At 32.2% G+C, this 22156-nt stretch overlaps 3 protein-coding genes across 5 annotated transcripts; all 3 read left to right on the forward strand.

The window, feature by feature from the left end:
• The first annotated feature begins 318 nt into the window (after window positions 1-318).
• On the forward strand, window positions 319-4636 carry LOC111711332 (N-alpha-acetyltransferase 20). Of its 2 annotated transcripts, XM_023485666.1 has the most exons (9): window positions 319-596; window positions 725-857; window positions 1514-1584; window positions 1929-1982; window positions 2550-2616; window positions 2933-3011; window positions 3363-3419; window positions 3850-3918; window positions 4415-4636. In XM_023485666.1, the coding sequence occupies exons 2-9, from the start codon at window positions 797-799 to the stop codon at window positions 4479-4481; spliced, it is 525 nt and encodes a 174-aa protein (XP_023341434.1). In that variant the 5' UTR covers window positions 319-596; window positions 725-796; the 3' UTR covers window positions 4482-4636. The 2 variants fall into 2 exon arrangements, with proteins under 2 accessions (XP_023341434.1, XP_023341435.1); XM_023485667.1 differs by lacking the exon at window positions 319-596 and having other exon boundaries at window positions 724-857.
• Window positions 4637-4659: 23 nt separating this feature from the next.
• On the forward strand, window positions 4660-10453 carry LOC111711331 (RNA-binding protein 34). The gene is made up of 11 exons (XM_023485664.1): window positions 4660-4770; window positions 5093-5157; window positions 5446-5517; window positions 5985-6272; window positions 6658-6726; window positions 6832-6890; window positions 7102-7173; window positions 8307-8399; window positions 9041-9079; window positions 9717-9819; window positions 10125-10453. The coding sequence occupies exons 1-11, from the start codon at window positions 4665-4667 to the stop codon at window positions 10431-10433; spliced, it is 1275 nt and encodes a 424-aa protein (XP_023341432.1). The 5' UTR covers window positions 4660-4664; the 3' UTR covers window positions 10434-10453.
• Window positions 10450-13657, forward strand: LOC111711334 (cytochrome c oxidase assembly factor 6 homolog). 2 transcript variants are annotated; one of them, XM_023485669.1, is made up of 5 exons: window positions 10450-10532; window positions 11064-11143; window positions 11424-11450; window positions 12446-12514; window positions 13199-13657. In XM_023485669.1, the coding sequence occupies exons 2-5, from the start codon at window positions 11078-11080 to the stop codon at window positions 13307-13309; spliced, it is 273 nt and encodes a 90-aa protein (XP_023341437.1). In that variant the 5' UTR covers window positions 10450-10532; window positions 11064-11077; the 3' UTR covers window positions 13310-13657. The 2 variants fall into 2 exon arrangements, with proteins under 2 accessions (XP_023341437.1, XP_023341436.1); XM_023485668.1 differs by lacking the exon at window positions 10450-10532 and having other exon boundaries at window positions 11058-11143.
• Window positions 13658-22156: the final 8499 nt, after the last annotated feature.

A 22156-nucleotide genomic window follows, 5' to 3' on the forward strand; every position in this document is an offset into this window, starting at 1 on the left:
TTTTTTAAATCTTAGCTGGTAAGATAGGCCAAAATTAAAAATTTAAAACGTAAAATTTTTTCTTTAAAACAATACTTCATCTACCGCACTAAGAAAATTCATGATATTCATGATATCACGTAGATAGCTAGACAAACATGTAATTCCTGAAGAGTTGTTTTTTATTATGATTTTTGTTTTATTTTATTGCTTTTGATTTATTTATTAAAAAATGATAACTGTGGCCGAATTTAAAGAATTTGAGCGGCGGTTTAAATTTAAGCCGCGGTTTGAATATGGTTGGTTCCACTTAAAATTGCATCAAATGTTTCAAGATTTAAGCCGGCGCTTGATTTATAGTGGGTTTTGGTGGATTTAAACCGCGGCTCAAATTCTTTCAATTCCATCTCTGGATATATAAAGTTGAACATCGGCAATATTTTTATGCTGATCCGCTTTGAAATGTATTCCGCCTATGATGCCTCAATAGTCTCAAATAACTTAATATTGATGGATTAAGTCTGTCTTGAAGTAAACATATACTTGGAAATTAAAATTGTATCAATATTTTCCGATACCTGTTTACAAATTAGCTGAAACTTGTCTCACACTATAATGTTCTAATTCTTATATCTTTGCATTCTAATTTTGTAATTTTTAATGTTTTAAACTCTAAATTCTGTTAGATCAATTTGTCAAAAATTTTCATTATCAGACTGCAAAGATATAGGGATGAGAAATTTAGGTTTTCGGCAATTGCTCAGTTGCTTTAAAAGAATTTCTTTGTCTTATATGATGGCTTGTCTTTTCAGAAAAAATGACGACACTGCGCCAGTTTACTTGTGACGACTTGTTCCGATTTAACCCTGTAACCTTGGGTAAATATTGAATTATACACATTTAACCCTATTCTAGGGTAGATATTGAATTATACACATTTAACCCTATTCTAGGGTAGATATTGAATTATACACATTTAACCCTATTCTTGGGTAGATATTGAATTATACACATTTAACCCTATTCTAGGGTAGATATTGAATTATACACATTTAACCCTGTTCTTGGGTAGATATTGAATTATACACATTTAACCCTATTCTAGGGTAGATATTGAATTATACACATTTAACCCTATTCTAGGGTAGATATTGAATTATACACATTTAACCCTGTTCTTTGGTAGATATTGAATTATACACATTTAACCCTATTCTAGGGTAGATATTGAATTATACACATTTAACCCTATTCTAGGGTAGATATTGAATCTTTGCCCCTGGTTTATTATGAACCTTTATTCAATTAACCCTACAACTTGGGAAATGATTTGCTCGATAAACCCTATGAAACTCTTATGCATATAATCATTTCTTAGTTAACTTTGGGTAGGTCAAAGCTTTCTTAGTTACTTATGTATGTAGAGCTTTTTCTTTCATTTTCTACATTACACAAGGAACATTTGTGTTAACATGGGGTAAAAAAATGCAATGGATGGAAGTCAATAATTTAACTTTTTTATTTTCTACTTTAGACCCGTTGACAGAGATCTATGGATTAGGGTTCTATCTCCAGTATATGGCAAGATGGCCAGAACTTTTTATGGTAAATAATATCTTTTCTAATGGTAAGTGATATCTCTTCAAGGTAACGTAAGTAATTATCTCTTAATGATAAGTAATATATGATAAGTAATATTTCTTTTTATGGTAAGTAATATCTCTTTTTATGGTAAGTAATATCTCTTTTTATGGTAAGTAATATATCTATTTATGCTAAACACTTATGAATTATGTAACGGTTAAAAATTGGTTTAGGGGTATTATCTCTGTTTTATAACAAACTAAAATGGCTTATTTAAATTTATTAAATTCGCTATATTATTTTCATTCTAAATAAAGCAAAGTTATAGAAAATAAATATTTTTAAATTTAATTTATTTAATTTAGGTTGCCGAGTCCTCTTCTGGTGACATCATGGGGTACATCATGGGAAAATCAGAGGTTTGTGGCCAGTGCAGTTACATTTTTACACTTTGACATAACATTTCAGAATTTTAAAGGGACTGTAAGCGTTATTTCAAGTTCAACCCTAGATTTGCAAAGATGGCAATGCCTGATTCACAATGGTACCCTTAAAAGCTTTTTCTGATAAAATATAAATTAGATATTCATGTTTTTTTTTTTAAAACGGTTCATTTTTATTTGCGGTTTCTCTGCGAAAGTGATTAGAGCATTTCTTGCTTCTAAGAAAAAATGTAGAAATTCACAGTAATTTAAACTTTTCAAGTGAGAAAAATTATTATATTTTCCACATTTTGGATTAAGGTTACCACTATCCAGGGAACCGTTGTAAACCGGACTCTACCATTTTTGCATGGGAAGTCACTTGAAGATTGCGCTTACAGTTTTATAAATTTGATATCTTATGTTTAAATTTGTTGTGTATTTTGCTCCGAAAAACAAGGTACACTCTTGACACAACACAATGATAGTGCACTCCATGTAGAAGGGGGGGGGGGTGTTGTTGAATTCCAAGTGAAATTCTATAAATGATTAAAAACATTACAGGGCGTAGGAGAGAATTGGCATGGTCACGTGACTGCCGTTACTGTCGGGCCCGAGTACAGGCGTTTAGGTACAGAAAAATATTTCTTTCTCTAAAATTTTATGTAAAAAAATAATGATATTATTGATTTTCTATCTACATACTTTGCTTGTCTGTCTGCTTGGTTTTTGTTAGAATCCAATAAACGCAAAAACTGCCAAACCGATTGAGCCCAAAATTTTTGAGGCAACTTACTATCTCATGGTAGTAGTTCACAAATTTTTCCCGAAAAAAATTTCGAAAAAAATCCGGAATTTGAGAACGATTATTCTGGAGACTTTGACGAGTTCAAACTTAAAATTTTATTAATGATTGTAATCAATCATAAAATCATATTTATTTTTAGGTTTGGCTCGGAAACTAATGGACGGATTAGAAGTTATATCTGACAAAAAGAAGTGCTATTTTGTTGATCTCTTTGTCAGGAAACAACATACTCGATCTTTTTTGTTTGTTTTTAGAATCAACTTCCAATGTTTAGCTTGTCTGTCTGTCTGTCAGGGTGTCTGTATCCATTATCCAATAAACGACTGAACCGTCGGGTTTCATGTCAACAAAACTTTAAGAGTTTACCTTTAAATGTCAAAAATGATTCTTGTTTATTCTGTCAGCACATACTTGCGGATTTCTGTACTTTTCTAGAGTTAAAAAACGTTCAAAATTTGTCTTTACAAGAATTCTAAGATTGAATTTAGCTTAATAATGAGAGCTAAACTTTAGTTTGATGGAAAAATTTATCTTCAAAAAATCAAAGATTAAGATATTTGTTTGTAAAGGGTAAGCAACAAAGTTGCACTTACTATCTACGAAAAATTAGGCTATACAGTTTACAGGTAATAGTTGTTTTTGTCTGTCTGTCTGTTTGTTAGTGATCCAATAAACGGAAAAAACGACTGAACCGATTGGGTCCGTTTTTTTGAAACTCACTTGACCTCATGAAAAAGTTTTGGTCAAAATAAAAATGTCGATTTTTTAATTTTAGAAATCTCAAATGATTTTATTATATTAGCATTACAATGGTTGAAAAAATTGCAAGATATTTGATTTTTCCCGTCAAATAATCATGTGTTTTCATTGTACAATGTACATCCATTAATCTCTTTGAACAAAGGTAAAAGCAATGTTCACATGAGGAGAAATCAGTTTTAGACATTTCTCACTGAATGTTTTTTTTTGTCAAAACTGTCGGTATGTACATTGTACACTGTACAGTTAACACTGTACAATGCGTAATGTACATATTATTTAAATCCCTTTTGTTAGGACTGTTCTTGAATACTATAGCGGAGAGACTGATGAAGATGCATACGATATGAGAAAATCTTTATCCAGGTATTATAATACCAATGGTTGAAGGTTATGTCAACGTAATTTCCTCTTAATGCAGCAGTGAATGTCAGATTCACCATGGTACCCTCTAACTGATAGATTTATAAGATTTTCTTTTTTTCTAATAAAGAGATTTTTCGTGTCTCTGGTTAATATTGAATAAATTTATTTTTAATTTTTGATTTATAAAAGGTCTTTCGGTTATACCATTATGTATTTGGTATTTAAAGGGAGGGTCACGTGTAATTTGATTTTGTCGACAGTTTCTTCCAAGTAAAACTATTTTATAATTTCAAGGCTATTATTATATATTATATTATTTTTTAAGTTTAAAGTTGCCTCAAAAAAAAAAAAAAAAAAATGATTTTAAAAAGGGTCCAACTCGAACTAATTCTCTTTTTGACATTTTGCAGTTTTTTTCCTTAAAATATTTTATTCAAGACTTTCTCGTCCAAATAAACAAATTCAAAAATGATATCTATGAATTTTCTTATTTTAGGGACAGATTGCAAAAATCAATGATACCTCTGCTTGAACCAGTTCGTATAGATGATCTGGAGTACTAGCACCAGGGAGTTGTGCTAGTACTTTATAATATACTCCCAACCTACTTTTCTTTTACTTTTGTGCTCCTAGTTCATTCTGTTCTTTGTATTACAGGGGTGTATATTTTGTAGAAAAATCATTGCCCACGCTTTTAAAAAAAATATTTTTATCCCAAGAAGTTTTTCTTTGATTTTTTTTTTTCGATGAACTCTTTTGCCAAAAGAAAATTGGAAAATACCAATTTCAGAAAATTCAGTTTTAAAATGTCTGGATTTTCTCTTGGAGATCTAATCTCTGGGAAGCAAAAAGGTAAAGTTTTATTGGTTTTAAGCTTAACAAAGGGATTGTAACCAGGGGATTTACAAAGGGGGGGGGGGTTAGGGGCTAAGCCTACACATGTGATGTGATTTAATCTTTAGTTATTATCTAATCTTTATTTAAACTGAATTCTGAAAAATCTAGTTTAATTGGATTTTTCTCCATCTCCAGTCCATACCTATTACTTATTACTCTGATGTCTTAACATTTGATTGATTGATTGATTGGTTGGTTGATGGATTGACTGACTGGCTATCTGGCTAATTGGTTGATTAAATGATTAATTGACTGACTGGCTGATTGATTGATTCAGGGGAACTGAGCAGTTTATTTTCTACAAAATCAGACAAATTAGCTCCGGCATATGATTATACAAAGGTATTATATCCAAAAAACTTTTTTTTGCAATTAATTTGTAGTTAAGTAATTATTTCAGGCCAATGGTTACCCACAAAGGATGAAACTTCAGACTTAGAAACGTTTGTTCAAATATTTTCAGTTCGTTTTCTTGCATTTAGGGTTCCTTGTAGGCCAAAACTGTGTTCACTTATTTAGTGAATGCAGAAACCAAAATTTTACATTCACAGCGTAATATTTTAGAGTTTGGGGTTGTCTTTACATTCTCATCCTTTGTGCGTAACCCTGTATTTGAATGTTTAAAATCAGGTTCCAGCCAGAACAGAAGTTACAGGCGAGAGAAGAAAAGTTGACGAAGATGACGAAGAAGGAGAAAGACAGGTAAGAAATAGATTAAAAATGTTGAAAACAAACAGCAACAAATAATGATTTCAAATACTAGCTGAAGGAGCTGAAGTGTCCGGCGTTACCTTGATTACTCATAATTTCTTCCGCTGTTTACCCGCGCTTGGTCTTAGATTATGATTTTTGTTAGTGTGTCTGGCGTTGCCCGTATAATTTCAAAAAATTCAAATTCAAATTTAGTCTATGTCACCCCCGGGGTGCACAGGGGTTTTCTCAATAAAATGTCAGCCAATTTGCTCCATCCGTTTGTTCAGCTATAGCGAATATATAAAATGAGTTATTAGCTTTATTGTATAGAGAAGTGTAGAGACAGATTAAAATGAAGGAATAATTGTTAAAATTATAGAACTTTATTCTTAAATCAATGGGAGATTTACCGGGAAAATTTGTTATCTCTTTTAGAATGACTTCGTCAACTTTGTTTTATGAATGTAATTCTACAGAGACTGCGAAAGCTGAAGAAGATGGAGAAAAAGAAACGAAAAGCATTAGAAAACGAAGCTGCGAAAGAAAGTGCGCTCACCGACCGATCCAAGAAACGTAAACTGAACGCTGAAGCTTCAAATGTCGACATGGTGACTGAGTCGGGCACAAACCCACGACATATTGAGGCTATTCGACGCGAAGATGAACATTTTAAACTCTTGGATCCGGAGAAGGAGAAGAGAACGATATTCGTGGGAAACCTTCCTTCGAGTCTTAAAGAGAAAGAAATCAAAAGAATGTTCCAGGTAAGGAAATATTTCATCAAAATAAAAATTTATATTTTAAAGGGACTGTGTAGTAATTTCTAGAGACCTTTCATATAATGAAGGGTATTCCTGAATTATAACGGTAATACCCTTTAAACCTGTATCTGATCAATGATGTAAAAGAGTGTTAGTTTCTGAAAAATGCTTATTGTTTTCTAAAGCTGAAATACACATACATTTCTAGTCATTTTATAGAGACCCAACAATTAAAAGTAATTGATTTGTCAAGGAGAATATGTGGATTTTGATTATTTCGGACAAGCTTTCAAGGGTACCGCTATGAATCGTTTATGTCATTCTCTAAACGGAGAGTCTACAGATTCTTATAAACTTTACAACTGTGACGAATTAAATGCTTTTTTAGGAGTTTGGTAAAGTTGAAAGTGTTCGTTTCAGAAGTGCTGCAAGGCCTGATCTAAAAACAACTAAAAAGGTATTCTAATGGAAAAAATTGATGATGTTGATGTTGATGTTGATGTTGATGTTGATGTTGATGTTGATGTTGATGTTGATGTTGATGTTGATGTTGAATAATTAGGTAGCAGTTATCAAACAGACCTTCCACGATGAAAGGAAAAATATCAATGCATATGTCAGGTCAAAATTATTTTTTGTTAAATTCTTTTATAAGTAGTTTATATATTTTAAAGATNCCCCTCCCGGATGTCCATCTCCCTTTATTGTTATTTTTTCCACAAAAGTCATTTATTTTCCCTACTTCAGTGAACTTTTAAAAAATTCATTTAAAGTGTGAAATCTAAAATGAATTTAATTTAGTTTTCTGTGATCAATCTCATTTTGATTTTAGATTTGCCTCAGAAGAAGATGCAGTAAAAAGTTGCAGTTTAAATTCTACAAAAATACATGGTCATTCAATCAGGTCTATTCATTTACTCATTTAGTCATCATTTTAAATTCATGCATTTGTTTTTTACCCCTTACATTTTTTTAATTAGTTTTCTTATTTATACACATATATGATTGTATTCATTCACCTTTGTACAGTCAGAAGGACCTGGAATCAGTTTATAATTAATCAGACGACTTTACTTTACAATCTAATTTTGCAACTATTATTAGTGTAACGATATTAACAAAATAGCTCTAGTCCTACCATTTGAAATATGTGGTCTGCCTTTATTGTGCGTTTTAAATTTTCGGAGATAAATGTAAAATCGTTTCATAAATCGTCAATTAAAACCGGGTCTTTCTGTCTATGACTAATACTTTTCTTTAAATTTTCGATGATAATTTTTTTATTCCGTTTCCATTTCATGACGAAAGTGAATATCAGTTTAATAATCATGAATTTAACGAGGGTGATCAATAATTTAAACCAGTTCCCAACAATGTTCCTCATTAAAAATTAAATTAAAGACTGATGACACCTTCCTTGATTTCTTTGGGACTGAAAATTAAGTAAATGTCTTAATATTGTCTCACAGATTATTGATGGTAAAAAGAAATAAAGGGGCATTTAAATAACGCTTATGATCCCTTTAAACTCTTTTCTTTGAAAACATTCCCTTTAATATTGTTATAATGTTGTAGAGTTGATATGTATCTGAACAGCAAGGTTCATGAACAGAATAGAGCAATATTTGTTTGATATTGTTTTAATGCTGTAGAGTTGACATGTCCCTGAACAATAAGGTTCATGAACAGAATAGAGCAATATTTGTTTAATATTGTTTTAATGTTGTAGAGTTGACATGTCCCTGAACAATAAGGTTCATGAACAGAATAGAGCAATATTTGTTTAATATTGTTTTAATGTTGTAGAGTTGACATGTCCTTGAACAATAAGGTTCATGAACAGAATAGAGCAATATTTGTTTAATATTGTTTTAATGTTGTAGAGTTGACATGTCCTTGAACAATAAGGTTCATGAACAGAATAAAGCAATATTTGTTTAATATTGTTTTAATGTTGTAGAGTTGACATGTCCTTGAACAATAAGGTTCATGAACAGAATAAAGCAATATTTGTTAAATATTGTTTTAATGTTGTAGAGTTGATATGTCCTTGAACAATAAGGTTCATGAACAGAATAAAGCAATATTTGTTGGAAATCTCGACTTCAAAACTCATGAAGATGATTTAAGGTAATTTATTCAATTTTATGATAATTTTTATCCCGCATTTTCACTCACAATTTCATGATCTTGGGTATAGAAAGTTTCTTTTTTGTTCCGAGGCAAATAAGTAACATTTTATACCAACAAAGCGGTATTAATTCCTTTTATACTTTAAGGATTCTCATGAATAAAAAATCAATTGAATAATTTTATATCCATTCGTATTCTGTTTTTATTTGGGAAAATATGTTTTTTTTCTTATTTTTACTTTTTGTTCTTTTTGCTTTCTTTTTGAATTTAAGTTTTGTAAACCTTTAGTAAACCAAATATATAAAATGTACTCAGAAGCCAATTGGTCCCACATGATACACTGGTCGGTATTTATATCAATACAATAAAGACAACTTCTCCACTTAAGTTTTAATTTCATTCAAGCTTTTTCCCAATTACTAGGTTAAATCTAAATAAAGATAAGCTGTTAATCTACAGCTTCTCTTTATTTCCTCGTTTATGTCTATATATGCTGGTTGAAAGCTTGATAGAAATCAAATATTGAAAGCGAAAGTCGATTTCATTGTATTGAAATATACGACGACGACTGTAACACAAGGCAACTGCATAAATAGATATTTGTCAAACAAATTGATAAAAAGAAAATGAAATTTTAGGGCTGCATTTGTTCGATGTGGAGAAATTACGGATGTACGGTAAAAATCTTTCATTTAGTTATTAATATTTATAATCAAATATATAATCAGAGTTGAAACCTTTAGAATAGAATATACTTAATCCCGATCGGTTAAATAATCTGGAGACTAATAACAAGAGAAGAACAATCATTATTTAATCTCGAGATTAAGAAAAAGAGTGGATCAAACATTAATCCCGATATCCACCATTCAAAAGTTCTCAGCTCAGAGCAAAAAGTGAACGACTTAAATAGATATTGTCCCTCTTCAAGATCTTTAGAATGGCGTTAACCTTTTTGATTTAAAAAAAACTTTTTTCACAATGATACAGTAAAATTTTCAAGATTTAAATAAAGCTTAAATATGGATTCAACATACAATTTTTATTGTATTTTTGTGCTTATGGGGAATACTATTAAATTAAAAATTTAAACTTGTTGTGAAAGTGTGAAACCCTAATGTTTATTGTTCAGATTAGTACGGGATAGTGCTAGAGGAATAGGAAAAGAATTTGGATATGTTAATTTGTTGTGAAAGTGTGATACCCTAATGTTTATTGTTCAGATTAGTACGGGATAGTGCTAGAGGAATAGGAAAAGAATTTGGATATGTTAATTTGTTGTGAAAGTGTGATACCCTAATGTTTATTGTTCAGATTAGTACGGGATAGTGCTACAGGAATAGGAAAAGGATTTGGATATGTTAATTTTGCTTCCAAAGACAGTGTAGAGACAGCCCTCAGACTGGATGGAAACATGGTAAACTTAATTTTGAATTGCAAAAAAAATTATAATTAATCTATTTAAAACCAAAAATTTTCAAATAATAATATTTTCGACTCAGGGAAATGGGGAAATCAAGTGGGTGTAGTTTTAATTTATGATTTGGGAATATCTTGGGCTCCACTAAGCCCGAACAGACAAGGGTACGGGGGTGGAGCTCGACCCTGGAGCTCAACGTAACTTAGCCTACAGTACATGAAACTTTCACTGTAGCTTAATTGTTAAAAATAATAATAATAAATTCTAAATTTTTATTAAGAAATCAAGAGGTTATTGTTCAGGTGTGTGGCAGAAAAATCCGCGTAAACCGATCTGTTCGAAAACCGAAGACGAGTATGTTAACGCCGAGTGTGAACACCCGGCCGAGTAAGGTGGACGAGTCTAAGGTAACCTTCAGCAAGAAGTTTGCGGACAAGAAGAACAAGCTGATGACCAAGAGTAGGCCGGAGGGGGAGAAGAGAGAAAAGAAAGAGAAGAAAGAGAAGGGGAAAGCGTTCCAAGGTGTTACAACAGGAACTACAGTCAAGAAGGAGAAACTAAGCAAACTAGACCTAAAGAAGAAATTCATAGCCAAGGCTCTGGCGAGTTAAATTTTATATTTTTTTCAGAACAATGTGCTATTGCTAGTTCTCAGTTCTAAATCGGCGAATTACTGGTCTCAAAAGTCGTCTCTTTTTAAATATCTTGTGGTAAGAAAATACTAGTTTAAGGAATACTATTAGAGGTGGTAACTATTGTTTTGGATACCCAGAATTCCGATCGGTTGATCTCGAGTTCCACATTGGACACTTTTGAATTTTACGCAGTATCAGCTTGATCACTTGATTTTGGATATCCAAAATTTCTATGTTTCTTCATTGGTTTATCACAAAATCTTCTGATTGGTTGTTCATATTTCCCAGAGAATACTATTCAGGGGATATCAAACTAAGATTAAATTAATCTGCAGATTAATACAAGATTGAGATCAAGCATTCATCTCGATATCCCTAATACTAGAGTTCCCGCTTCAGATTCACTAATTGCTTTACAAAAAAATTATTTATAAATAAAAAACAATACAATTATGATTTAGCCTCAAGTATTTTGAAATTGTAAAAAAAAACCTTAGATTTTGTAAAACAAGGAAGTGAAAGTTGGGAACGAATCTTTTGGTGCCCTACAAAGTAAGATTTCAGAACAAAAATATTTTTATTATTTCTTTTTAATTAAGGGTTTAGCAACTGGTTTGATAATGCCGGAGAAAGAGAAGGAAAAGTTCCTGAAGAAGGCGGAGAGAGCAGCCTGCTGGGATGCCAAGGAATAACATTTATTTATTTTCACCCCCCTACCCCCCCCCCCCCACGCACAGCCAACCTACGCATAGCCTTCATCTTAGATCCTTAGCTCCCAGCTTACAGTTCTTATCTTTAAGATCTTGGCTCTTACTTTAAACTTTTTCTTTTGGCTTTTTGCTTTAGGTTTTGGTTTGGCTCTAATTTGAAATATTTATTCAGATAAACCAAATATTAATATTTTCCACTGAACATTTCAAAACCTTTTGAATTTGGAATAAAAATAATTTTATGATGATGTGTTAGGACCAGTTTTGGGCTTGCCTGGACAAGGTAAAGAACATTTTACGACACTTACATAAAAAAAGAACAATATACACGGGCAGCCGTAGTACATTTGAATTTCCGAGCCGGGTCAATCTTTCAGTCCCTGTTCGTACTGTATCGCCAGGACATTGGGTCATGGGTGAATAACGCTGGCACTTAATAGGACTAGCCGGTGCAACAAGGTTGACGCGGTCAGACTTAAGGTTGAATTTACTTTTACTAAAGGGTCAGAGGTGCGTGAATAGGGATTTTCTTTCATTTGAGAAATTGTCATTATCAAAAGATAGATATGGGTTTGACTTTGATGGCAATATTCAACTGGAGGGCTACATTTCGTGATGTCGAATGTACCAGGCATAATGAATGATGAATACTTTTTGAGGAATGTATAATATAAATAAACTAGGCTTTTAAGGCGCTTCATCTTCTATTTCAAATTTTAATTTTGGCTTTCTGTGAGCATCTTCGTTTTAAACAATACTACACAATAACAACAAAAAATCGCGGATTTAATAATACAACAGTTATACAAAAAATAAATGTAAAGACTCATGGGGGTCATGTGAGTTACCTAAAAAAAATTGAGCTTATTGGTTAGGTCGTTTTTACGTTTATTGGATACAAACACCCAGACAAGCAATATTTGTATAGACTAGACTTTTAGGGCGCTTCGCGCCCATCTACTATTTAAACTTTTAATTGTGGCTTTATCTGCGAGCATCTTCTCTTTGTACAGTTTAAAAATAAAAAAAAAAAGTTCGCGGATTTCATAATATTTTTTCGCACATTTTTAAAATTTTACAAAAATAAAAAACTTGTAGACACTAACTTATAAAATTTTTATCATTCATAAACCTTCCCTGTGGTCACGTGAGGTCCCACACAAAATTTGGGCCTGATCGGTTTAGTCGTTTTGACGTTTATTGAATACAAACAAACAAACAGACACCCAAGCTAAATTTATATGTAGATGACAATACTTATCAGTTAGTTGTGTTTAGGCTGGAGGGGAGAATCCTGAAAGTGCGTGTAGGGAAGCTAGAAATCTTTATGAAAAATTGTGTCCTCAGGTCAGAAGAATGAAAAATAATTTTGATAACTCAAAGGGACCGTTCACTTATTTATGTAATTTCAGGGTAAAACTAAACTGCCTAAATATCCAAATAAGTGAACGGTCCCGTTAATTAAATTCACTTTTTATGCACTTGAATATTCATTAGGGTGTAAAATGTTTCTAAAGCCTGAAAATTCATGCCTCGGTAAATAATTTTAATTTTACCCGGGGCTTTGTAAATTTACGGCTCATTTTGTTTTCCATGTGGTCAATACCAGATGACCAGATTTACATGACCTCCCCTTTCAAAGTTCTTACATGCTCATAGACCTAGGTTTAGTAAGAAAATATTAAAAATACTGAAAATAGAAAAAAAATGATAAAGGGACTCGAGGCGTAATTTGAAGTGATCCTCCATTTATAAAGTGGCATTTGCGATTCACAACGGTGCTATTTGCTTTGTTTGATTAAGAATTAAATGAGATATCCATAATTTCCCTATCAATAATTGGCTATTTTTTACAATTTTTGGTTTCTCTGATAGTGACTTGTGGTTTCTCAATGCAGAAAAAAATTATGAAATTGTTCCCATTATTGATCAAAGCGTAACCCGTACCGTTGTGACTAGAGCCTGGCCCTTTTAAATGGAGGGTCACCTGAACTTACAATAACAGTCCCTTTAAATTGGTTTTAATTTTAGTCCTGGGTGACGCACTTTGACAGGAAATATCATTATGAGAAGTTTAAAGTAAAACTACAAACAGAAGGATATCAGAAGCTGGATGAAAAGTTTGCAAATAAAGAAAAATAATTCTTTTCGTCAGAAATCTAAGTCTAACTTAGGCCGCTGAGACAGAGATCAGATCTTAAACTTGACTTATAAATTTCAAGTTTTATTTTCTGGATTTGACAATTTTCAGAGTTGAGTTTTCTTAGCTTAGATTTAGAATACTCTAAATTTTGAGATCAGCTTAAGTCCAGTTTTCTAGAATTAAGCTGAGTTTAAAAACTCGTCTCAGAGGCATGAGCGAAAGATTTGAGTTCTGATGATTTGATCAATGTTGTCATAGATTAATTTTATGTGATAAATATTGTAAACTGTAGTTAGTAGTTAACTCACTTATTATTCATTCTGAAGAAAAATAAACTAGAAAATTTATATTTGGTTAGTTATAATTAATAGATACAGAGAACCCCAAAATAAATAGGAATAAAGGGCAACTTTGAGATTCGTTGTTTTTCACATCTGCATATTGATATTCTCAATTAACATTTTTTGCTTTAAAAAAACTAACTGTTTTCATCAGTTTTGTTGCATGGCCTATTCACAATGGTTTCCTTTATTTTAAAATTAGAACTGTTATTTCTGAATGAACCCGCTAGTCATGTTTGAAATAAATCTATTTTCATATGCCAAAACAAGGATAACTCATTGATTCAAAGGTACCGTAGTACATCGAGTATGCAACTCGTAAAATGAAGAGTCGTTTATAAATTAAGCAGACAGACCCTTTTAACTGTAGCACACCAACCCCCTCCCTCCCTCAATTAATGTCTAAATAAGCATAAAAGTCAGTTTATTAATTTCTTGCTCTGAATCTTTAAAAGGTCCGTTCGATTCATTATTACATGTTGTGCCTTTTTTATTCTAAGAACACGCATTTTAAAAGAAAGTAAGGTTTTTTCTTTCAATTGTGAAATATTGTGGAATAGTATCAAGGAGGATAAAAAACTTGCCTTTTTTCTAATTGTCTTACAATTCTTCAAAACTCATTCGATTGTAATTCTTAAAATTGTACAGTGGACATATGTCAGTTCTGAAGTTTTATTAAAGTAAGACTTTTAACAAATTTGCATTTGAAAAGAGAGGAAGTAATAAAATGCTTTACAGAAAAATCAATCAGCGTTACGAACTTTTTAATCCTGTCAATTCAAGATTGATGTATTCATTGTCCAGACTTCAATTTCTTAAATACTCTTCAAATAAAGAGTTACATGGCCGATTAAAATGAAAAGAAGAACCATTAAAGCCTTCAAGCTAATCTCCAATTTGGAAAGCTCTTCAAGGTACTTTAAAATGATGGGAATGTCCGATTCACAGCAGTACCCTTAAAAGCTTTGTCTGACCAAGTATGAATTAGATTAAAATAATTACAAATCCAAGAAATGATTATTTTGAATTGTGGTTACTCTTCCCCAAGTGACTTGCTCATTTCTACTGCAGGAAAGCACATAAGAATTATCAGAATTTAATATTAATCCTAGGAAAACGACAATTTGTCAATACTTAAAATCAGCTAATGGTTGCAAGTGTACCGTCGTGAATCGGGCATTGCCAAAATTTTAAATTACGTTTATATACCCTTAAATACACCATAATCCGCTTAGTTTTTTTTTAAAGGGAGTGATTGGCTAGGGATGATAGTTGAACTGGGAGTCAGTATTAAAGAGACTAATATTGATACTAAATTACGTTCTTTACTTATACAAAAGACCCGAAAATTCATTTTCTAAAAATTAGGAGGAGAGATAATTCTGTAAACTTTTAAAATGAATTCTCACAATATTTTTTCTACATGTACTCCTAGTTCAACTACCATACCTAGCCAGCCACTCCCTTCAAATTGTGCTAAGTCTAAATAGAGTTAGATATGGTCTTGAAAGATTTATGAATGCGTTGGATAATTTATTGCAGTAAATCACACCTAGTGAACTATAGTTAACCTTCTAATTTAGGGTTAAATGCTGTTTCGATTTAATATACAGGCGTGCCCATAAAAGATGAGACTTAGAGACGACTGTACGGATTTTTTCAGTTTTTTCCCTTAAGTCCAAGGTTCCACTCGGATCTGAAGTTTGTTGATTGCATCCAAAGAACAATTTCTTGACAGATCCAAAATGTAAATGTTTAGGGCTACAAAAAATTGTAAGTGAAATAGTGATATAGAATAAAAATCAAAGCGTGGCAGCACTTTTAAGTCAACCCGGTCTCAGTGCAACTTTTCTTATTAGTCTGGATCTATGTGGTTTCCTGTAACCTTAAGTCCGATTTTTTCATTTTATCAAATAAATAATTATTTAATACTTACACTATCAGGGAGGGGGCTCAGAGCAACCATGAGCCCCGCGAACTTCAACCTCCGGAGCCTCCTGATTCGCAGAATGACCTACTAGCCAATCAAAATAGTTGCAATAGTTATGCTCGAGTTAAAAAATTTGTGAAATTTAGAAGTCTTAATCTCAATTAGAGTTGGCTTATTAAGACAAACTGTTTATTTATTATTAAAAGCTTTTTGATCATGTTAAGAATTTTCGAGAAAAAAAGGCTTTTGGTGGATGTAAAAGTCAAATACTTGATATTGGAGACAATGCTGGACGTGGTGTAAGAGTTGCGGATTCAATTGCCAATTATCTAGGCAAGATCTACGCTTGTATTTTTCAAAGAGAACCCAAGCTATCTTTCAAGCTATATTTGATTCAATGTTAAATTAACTAGCAACTTGTTTCAACAAGAACCAAAGCTTATTTCAAGCTTACTATGCTTTTGATAACGTAATCAAAAGCCGAGTCTCAATCAACTATTATTACAAGAATTGACGCAATTAGATTCCTACGATGTTATTGATATCCCATGATTAAGACCATTGGTTTACGTATTTACTGCTTAGTTAAAGTTTAAGGTACAAATTTAAAGGATTAAAGAGATTAGATATAACGCAGTAAATCTATCTCTGCCCATGATTTATATTGTAATTTAAGTATGTCGCATGATTTAAGCTAATCATGTCAAGTATTTGATTGAAACGCAGTTTCAATGAATAATAACATTTATAATGTACAACGTACTGCAAGTTTACAGAATCATGTTTTATGCGCTTTTTGCCACACTAATATATTGGACTATAATAACTGGCTTAACTCATTATATTCGGTCCCTGGTCACATGATTTAGTTGCTTTGAGTAACAAACCAATCAACATTTCCTTTACCAAGAAGTAAACTGTGCAATAATTAGAAAACTCTGGAACTAGAAGACGACTTTATAGTCTAAAGAAGACGACTGGCCCAATGAACATGGGACACAAAAATTATGCAGTGTAAACAGAGCCATTTAATTTAATAAGTCTTAAAGTTAAACAATTGAATACACTGAAGTATTACTATAATTAATGTCGACTATTTCACAGGTTTCTGGTTCTCAATGTATCTAAAATAATGTGAGCATTTGCCCGATCTTTTATTAAAATATCTATCATATCTATCTATCCTTATCCTCAATCCTCAACCTTTTATATTGATATACCTATATCAGTATTAGAATATCTATCTATCTATCCTTCAATCTAATTATCTATAAATCATTGATTATATCTATATCAGTATTATATTTAGAATATCTATCTATCTATCTATCTACATCTGTTTTCCTTCCATTCATCTTTTATAAATGAATATATCAGATATATTATTTAGATATCAAATATCACAAGGTGTAGATAGTTCAATAGAACGTCCATTGCTTAGTGTACATAATTGACCAGCTCCTGATCTGAATTCTTGTGATTCACAGTCGTCAATTCTTATTCATAAAGGGAATGCAAGCGTAATTTCAAGACACACACCCTGTAAAGATGCCAATAACAGAGAAACCGCAAATGAAAAAAAAACCATTAAAAGAAACAAAAACTTTGATATCTTATTCATATTTTATGAGACAAAGTGTTCAAGGGTACCGTTGTAAATCGGGCATTGTCATCTTTGGTTAGGAAGGGTCACTTGAAATTAGGCTTACAGTCCCTTTAATGGGTAATATTATTCTATACTAATATTACCAACCAGGAAATAAGCTACATTCAGGTTTGTAATTAAAATTTTATGTTTCACTCCAATCTTTAAGGTGCAACTATAGGATTTTTTTTGGGGTGGGCATAATAGGTTTAAGCTCGCTTGATGATTGAATTTATCTGATATAAATCATATTTCGATCTTCTCTGATCTCTCTGATCTTGATCTAGTGAAATCTGAATTGATTAAATGCAATATCTCGCCGGTTTTCATAAGCAATCAATTCATTTTTATATTTGAAACATCAGCAGCAATCTATATAAATATATAAATAGATAAAATATATAGATCTATACAATATACAGGGTTACCCATACAGGATGAGAAGATTATACGGAATCTGTTTATTTGTCAGTTTTCTTAATGCATTCAGGGTTCCTTGTAGGCACAAACTGACAAATTTCTGTTCTTAATGATTTTGTAAACTATCAAAATACTTCACTAAATGTAGAAACCAAAAATCAAACTTTAGATTGTCATATTTTTAGTGTTTTGGGTCGTCTTTACAGTCTTATCCTTTGTGGGTAACCCAGTATATATATTGATTGATCGATTAGGTTCAATGCTAACCTTAACTTTCCTCTGTTTTGTCTAATTTATTTTAAAGTTTTTAGTCTAATCTATTATCGATTTTCGTGACCCCTACCATACGTACACGGTACAGAGGTATACACTATTAGTATTCATACAGGCGCGCCTGCAATGCAATGGCTATAGCATTATTGATAACTAAATGAATGTTCAAAAATTTTAAATATGTTCAACTATTTAGAAAGAAAATCTGTGTCTATAACATTCTTTGGAATGTATAATCTATCCAAAGGAATAGGTGCTCAATTTAGAAATAGTGCACTGCGCTGCGCTATCAGATGTGCTAATTCTGGGAATATGATTGAGCACCAATAGAACCAGGGACGCTACAGTGAAGGAATACAAAAAAATACCGCTTAATTTTTTGATTTTTTAAAATAAAACATTTAAACTTTAAGTCATTGAAATGACCTTTTTTCATTATGCTTAAAGATCATCGAAAAAAAATCGGAATTTTTTTTCGCAATTTTCTTATTTGAAACCTTAAAATTTTACTTAAATGTATTTTTAATAAGTTGTCGAAATATAAATCTGTTGAAGTCACAAACAACGTTCGTTTTTAAAAGTTACGGCTCAAAAGATATCGAAAATTATATACAGTGATAACCAGAAAACTCTGGAAAATTATAAACAGTGATAACCAGAAAATTCTGGAAAATTATATACAGTGATAACCAGAAAACTCTGGAAAATTATATACAGTGATAACCAGAAAACTCTGGAAAATTATATACAGTGATAACCAGAAAACTCTGGAAAAGGAAGAGACAACTTTAAGAATTAAGTTATAACTTTAAAAAGTGCAATGAGCATGAAACACAGCAATTGTGCAGTGTAAACAGCCTCTATTAACTAAATTAGTGATTTTATTATTGTGTCAAACTATTTGTTTTGTAACAACACCAAAAACTCTAAAAAAGGATTATTACCATTTCTTTCTCTACTAATCAATAACTGTTATAGTCAAATAGAATAGAATATATATTAGAGGGGAATTTAGAAAATCCTTCGGTATGAATTTTGTCAGTCCCTTTCAGCCTGAAAGGGAGTTCAAAGTGTACAAATCATGTACATGTTCACAAATTATATGCAATAGAGTACATTAATACAGTTTAGTATGTTCCCTAGACTATCCATTTCAATTTTCGAATTTTTTAAAGCTAATAAATAAACTTTATAAAATGAAGTAGGTGAATAAAAAGCATCATTTGATTTATAGGTATAACGGAAAATCATCGTTTGTAAAGTGGAAGGCATAGAGTCTATGTGAAATGATCATTGGTCAATTATGAAACCAGCCTATTTCATAATTTAGTTTTCTTTAATGATATTCCAGGCCCCAAAAGGTTATATAGCGCAAATATATTAAGTACACCTGCAGTATGGAAAAAGTACAGCAAAATGGCCGTTTTACACTTTTTTCTAGTTAATTCCACTCTAATATATATTCTATTCTCTTTGGTTAGAGTAAGTTGAACACCATGTGTTTCCAAAAATGTATTTTTTCCAAATTGTCGGAAGGAACCAAAGAAGAAAATGAAGAATAAAGGGGGGGATATGATGATAAAAATAGTTAAAAGTTTTTTTTGTATAATCTGTACCCCATAGCTTTAAAAATTAAGATTTAAAAAAAAAAAAAAGTGGGACACCCTGTATGCTAGATTGACACTTACTAAACTCTGAGATTGCAACCTGACAACTATAGAGCATACAAAAACCGTTCTTGGGGTCTCTCATGTCCTGTGGAGCCAAAAACATGTCTAACTTTCCTAAAGTCTCTTTTCCAGACGACAACTTCTCAAGTTTGTTCTAGCAACGGCGCTCGGCCCCTTACCTGTTCTAGCCGCAGTCCGCGGCACTCAAGCCCATCTAGCCGCAGCGCTCGGCCCCAACAGCAGCCAGCGTCGCCCCATAAGGCATAACCTAACCTTAAACATATATTTAAAATTCGGTGATGGGCCAAACCTCTGTAGACTGTAGAGTAAATAAATAAAGTATGTTGTTAGAAATATGTGCTGAGTGGCAAGATGATGGAAGTAGGTACATACATCTATCTGTGGGTTTTCTGTAGAGATCTGTTGTGATTTTTCCATCTTCAATGTACAGTTTTGTGTCAAGGAATGGAATACTTTTTGTTCCGTGGCACCAACAGTCATGTTCATCCTTTAAACCACAATAAAATGGAGAACTATGTTCTAGAGTAAACTTGATTTTAGGATAATTTCATCCAGGAATTGATATAATTTCTCAAAAGAATCTGTCCAGATTCCAAAACAATCATCAAAAAATCTTTTACAGGTCTATAGGGGACACTCATCAGAGTTATTTTGTATATATTTGCAAGTTTCACAATTTTATCAAGCTTAGCCATAAAAATGTTGGCACAGGAAGGGGCTGGATGTATTCCCATTGCTGTTCCTATCAACTGTTTGTACAGTTTACCACCAAATTCAAACATGTTATTTTTCAAACAAATGTTTAGCAGCTCATTAAAAAATGACGTTATAGGGATAGATTTATCAGTTCTGCTTTCAAGAGCTTCTCTGCAGAATTCTAGACCATCATCCTGAGGTATATTTGTGTACAATCCTGTAACATCTACAGAGAATAGAATAGAGTTGGCTGGTAAATCATCTTTGTTAATTTCTTCAATACATCTCAAAAAATCTGGAGTATCCTGAAGATAAGATAGGTGAAAGGGGTTTCAGAAAATTGTCCACAAATAAACTTATATTATCTGTGGGAAGCTTCCTGAGCCGCTGATAATAGGCCTACTGGTGAAGTATCTCCTGGAATGTAAGTTAAACATACAATTGGGAAGTTGCCATTGGGATATTGCACGTTTGGGAAGTTGCCCTTTGGGAAATTGGCACTTGTGAAGTAGCCCTTTGGAAAATACCTAACACCGGGATTATGGTGGATCTTGTCATAAATTTTAAAAGCGCTTTCTACAAAAAAAAATTAGTCATAGATTACTAAGTTCAGATAGAATTTCTAACATTGTATTATGGGAGGGGTGGGGGTGGGGGGGGAGGGTATTAGAGCAGTGTACTTGAAGAAAGATTAATAAGATTGCCAAATAGAGATTAGTTTATGAAATGTATTGTTAGGTTTGCCAATTTTAAACCTGTAGCTGATACTTACAATTCAAACTTAACAGAGCTGAAAACTTTAGAATGGTGGATATCGAGATCAATGCGTGATCTTCTCTTTTTCTTAATATCAAGACTAACTGAAAAGTGTATAAAATTCAACCAATCAGAGTCGCGTATAAGAAGCCGGAAAATTTGAAATTTTGTGCGCCATTTAAGATTATATACAGAAACAGGAGGGACTCTCTAATTTTGAAAACCGGTTTTGATTTTTTTTTGTGCTATATCCAAAAAGGTGTGGATTAAGCAGGAAATTAAAAGTGTCCACATTGGATATTCGGATTACGCAGTCGGGATTGAAGGTATCCCGTTCTAAAGTTCCCAGCTATGAAACAGAAATAGGATTAAAGAATATACCCACTCACCATATTCGGATTAAAATATGTCTCAATTAGTTCAAAGCAAATGGCGAACAAGTTTTTAGTTGTCCGAATATTTTTTTAGGGAACCCATACATACTCTGAGTGTAACATTCGTACGTTAAACAAATGCATTTTTTTTTCAAAATTCGAATTCCCCCCCCTTTTATTCCACCCGGCACTTTAGTTAGATAGTTGTGGGATGTTGTATGATACCGCAGTTTTGATAAATAATGGTTGTTTAAAGATCCTTATATCCTAGTATACGGTATTGGGTTACCCAAATCATGTAGTTTAGATCAGACTGTGGTTCAGTTAATGGGGGCATATAGGTCATAGAACAAGCAAAAGGTTTCAGGACACATCTAACCAAATCATAGAGCAGGCAAATATAGTTAGGTTTCAGGACGCATCTGACCAAATCATAGAACAGGCAAATGTAGGGGGCAGAGAGGTTTCTAACTTGTTAATTTAGAAGACAAAAGTGGGGATTAGATTAGGCACAGATCAGGCAAAATAAGGTTGATGATGCAACTAACAAAATCATAGTTAAGGCAAAAAGGAACATTAAATGGTGAAATAAGCAAGGTTATTGAGAGCACGCAACAATTTTGATGACACATCGAATATATGTTGTAGAACAGAAGAATAGAGAAGATTTTAAAGATGACACGTTTTAAATGAGGAGTAATTTTCAAGTACGCTGACAAT

Source organism: Eurytemora carolleeae, unplaced genomic scaffold (genome assembly GCF_000591075.1).
Source record: "Eurytemora carolleeae unplaced genomic scaffold, Eaff_2.0 scaffold1153, whole genome shotgun sequence".
In the NCBI taxonomy this organism is placed as follows: Eukaryota; Metazoa; Arthropoda; class Copepoda; order Calanoida; family Temoridae; genus Eurytemora; species Eurytemora carolleeae.

Excerpts from the sequence above, each read along its gene's own strand:
- LOC111711332 (XM_023485666.1), top strand. The coding sequence starts at position 797 with ATGACGACACTGCGCCAGTTTACTTGTGACGACTTGTTCCGATTTAAC. Across the intron at positions 1,983-2,549 it reads ACATCATGGGAAAATCAGAG|GGCGTAGGAGAGAATTGGCA; the intron begins GTTTGTGGCCAG and ends AAAACATTACAG. Across the intron at positions 3,919-4,414 it reads ATGAGAAAATCTTTATCCAG|GGACAGATTGCAAAAATCAA; the intron begins GTATTATAATAC and ends TTCTTATTTTAG.
- LOC111711331 (XM_023485664.1), top strand. The coding sequence starts at position 4,665 with ATGAACTCTTTTGCCAAAAGAAAATTGGAAAATACCAATTTCAGAAAA. Across the intron at positions 6,727-6,831 it reads ATCTAAAAACAACTAAAAAG|GTAGCAGTTATCAAACAGAC; the intron begins GTATTCTAATGG and ends TTGAATAATTAG. Across the intron at positions 8,400-9,040 it reads ACTCATGAAGATGATTTAAG|GGCTGCATTTGTTCGATGTG; the intron begins GTAATTTATTCA and ends ATGAAATTTTAG.
- LOC111711334 (XM_023485669.1), top strand. The coding sequence starts at position 11,078 with ATGCCGGAGAAAGAGAAGGAAAAGTTCCTGAAGAAGGCGGAGAGAGCA. Across the intron at positions 11,451-12,445 it reads TTTGGGCTTGCCTGGACAAG|GCTGGAGGGGAGAATCCTGA; the intron begins GTAAAGAACATT and ends AGTTGTGTTTAG. Across the intron at positions 12,515-13,198 it reads ATGAAAAATTGTGTCCTCAG|TCCTGGGTGACGCACTTTGA; the intron begins GTCAGAAGAATG and ends TTTTAATTTTAG.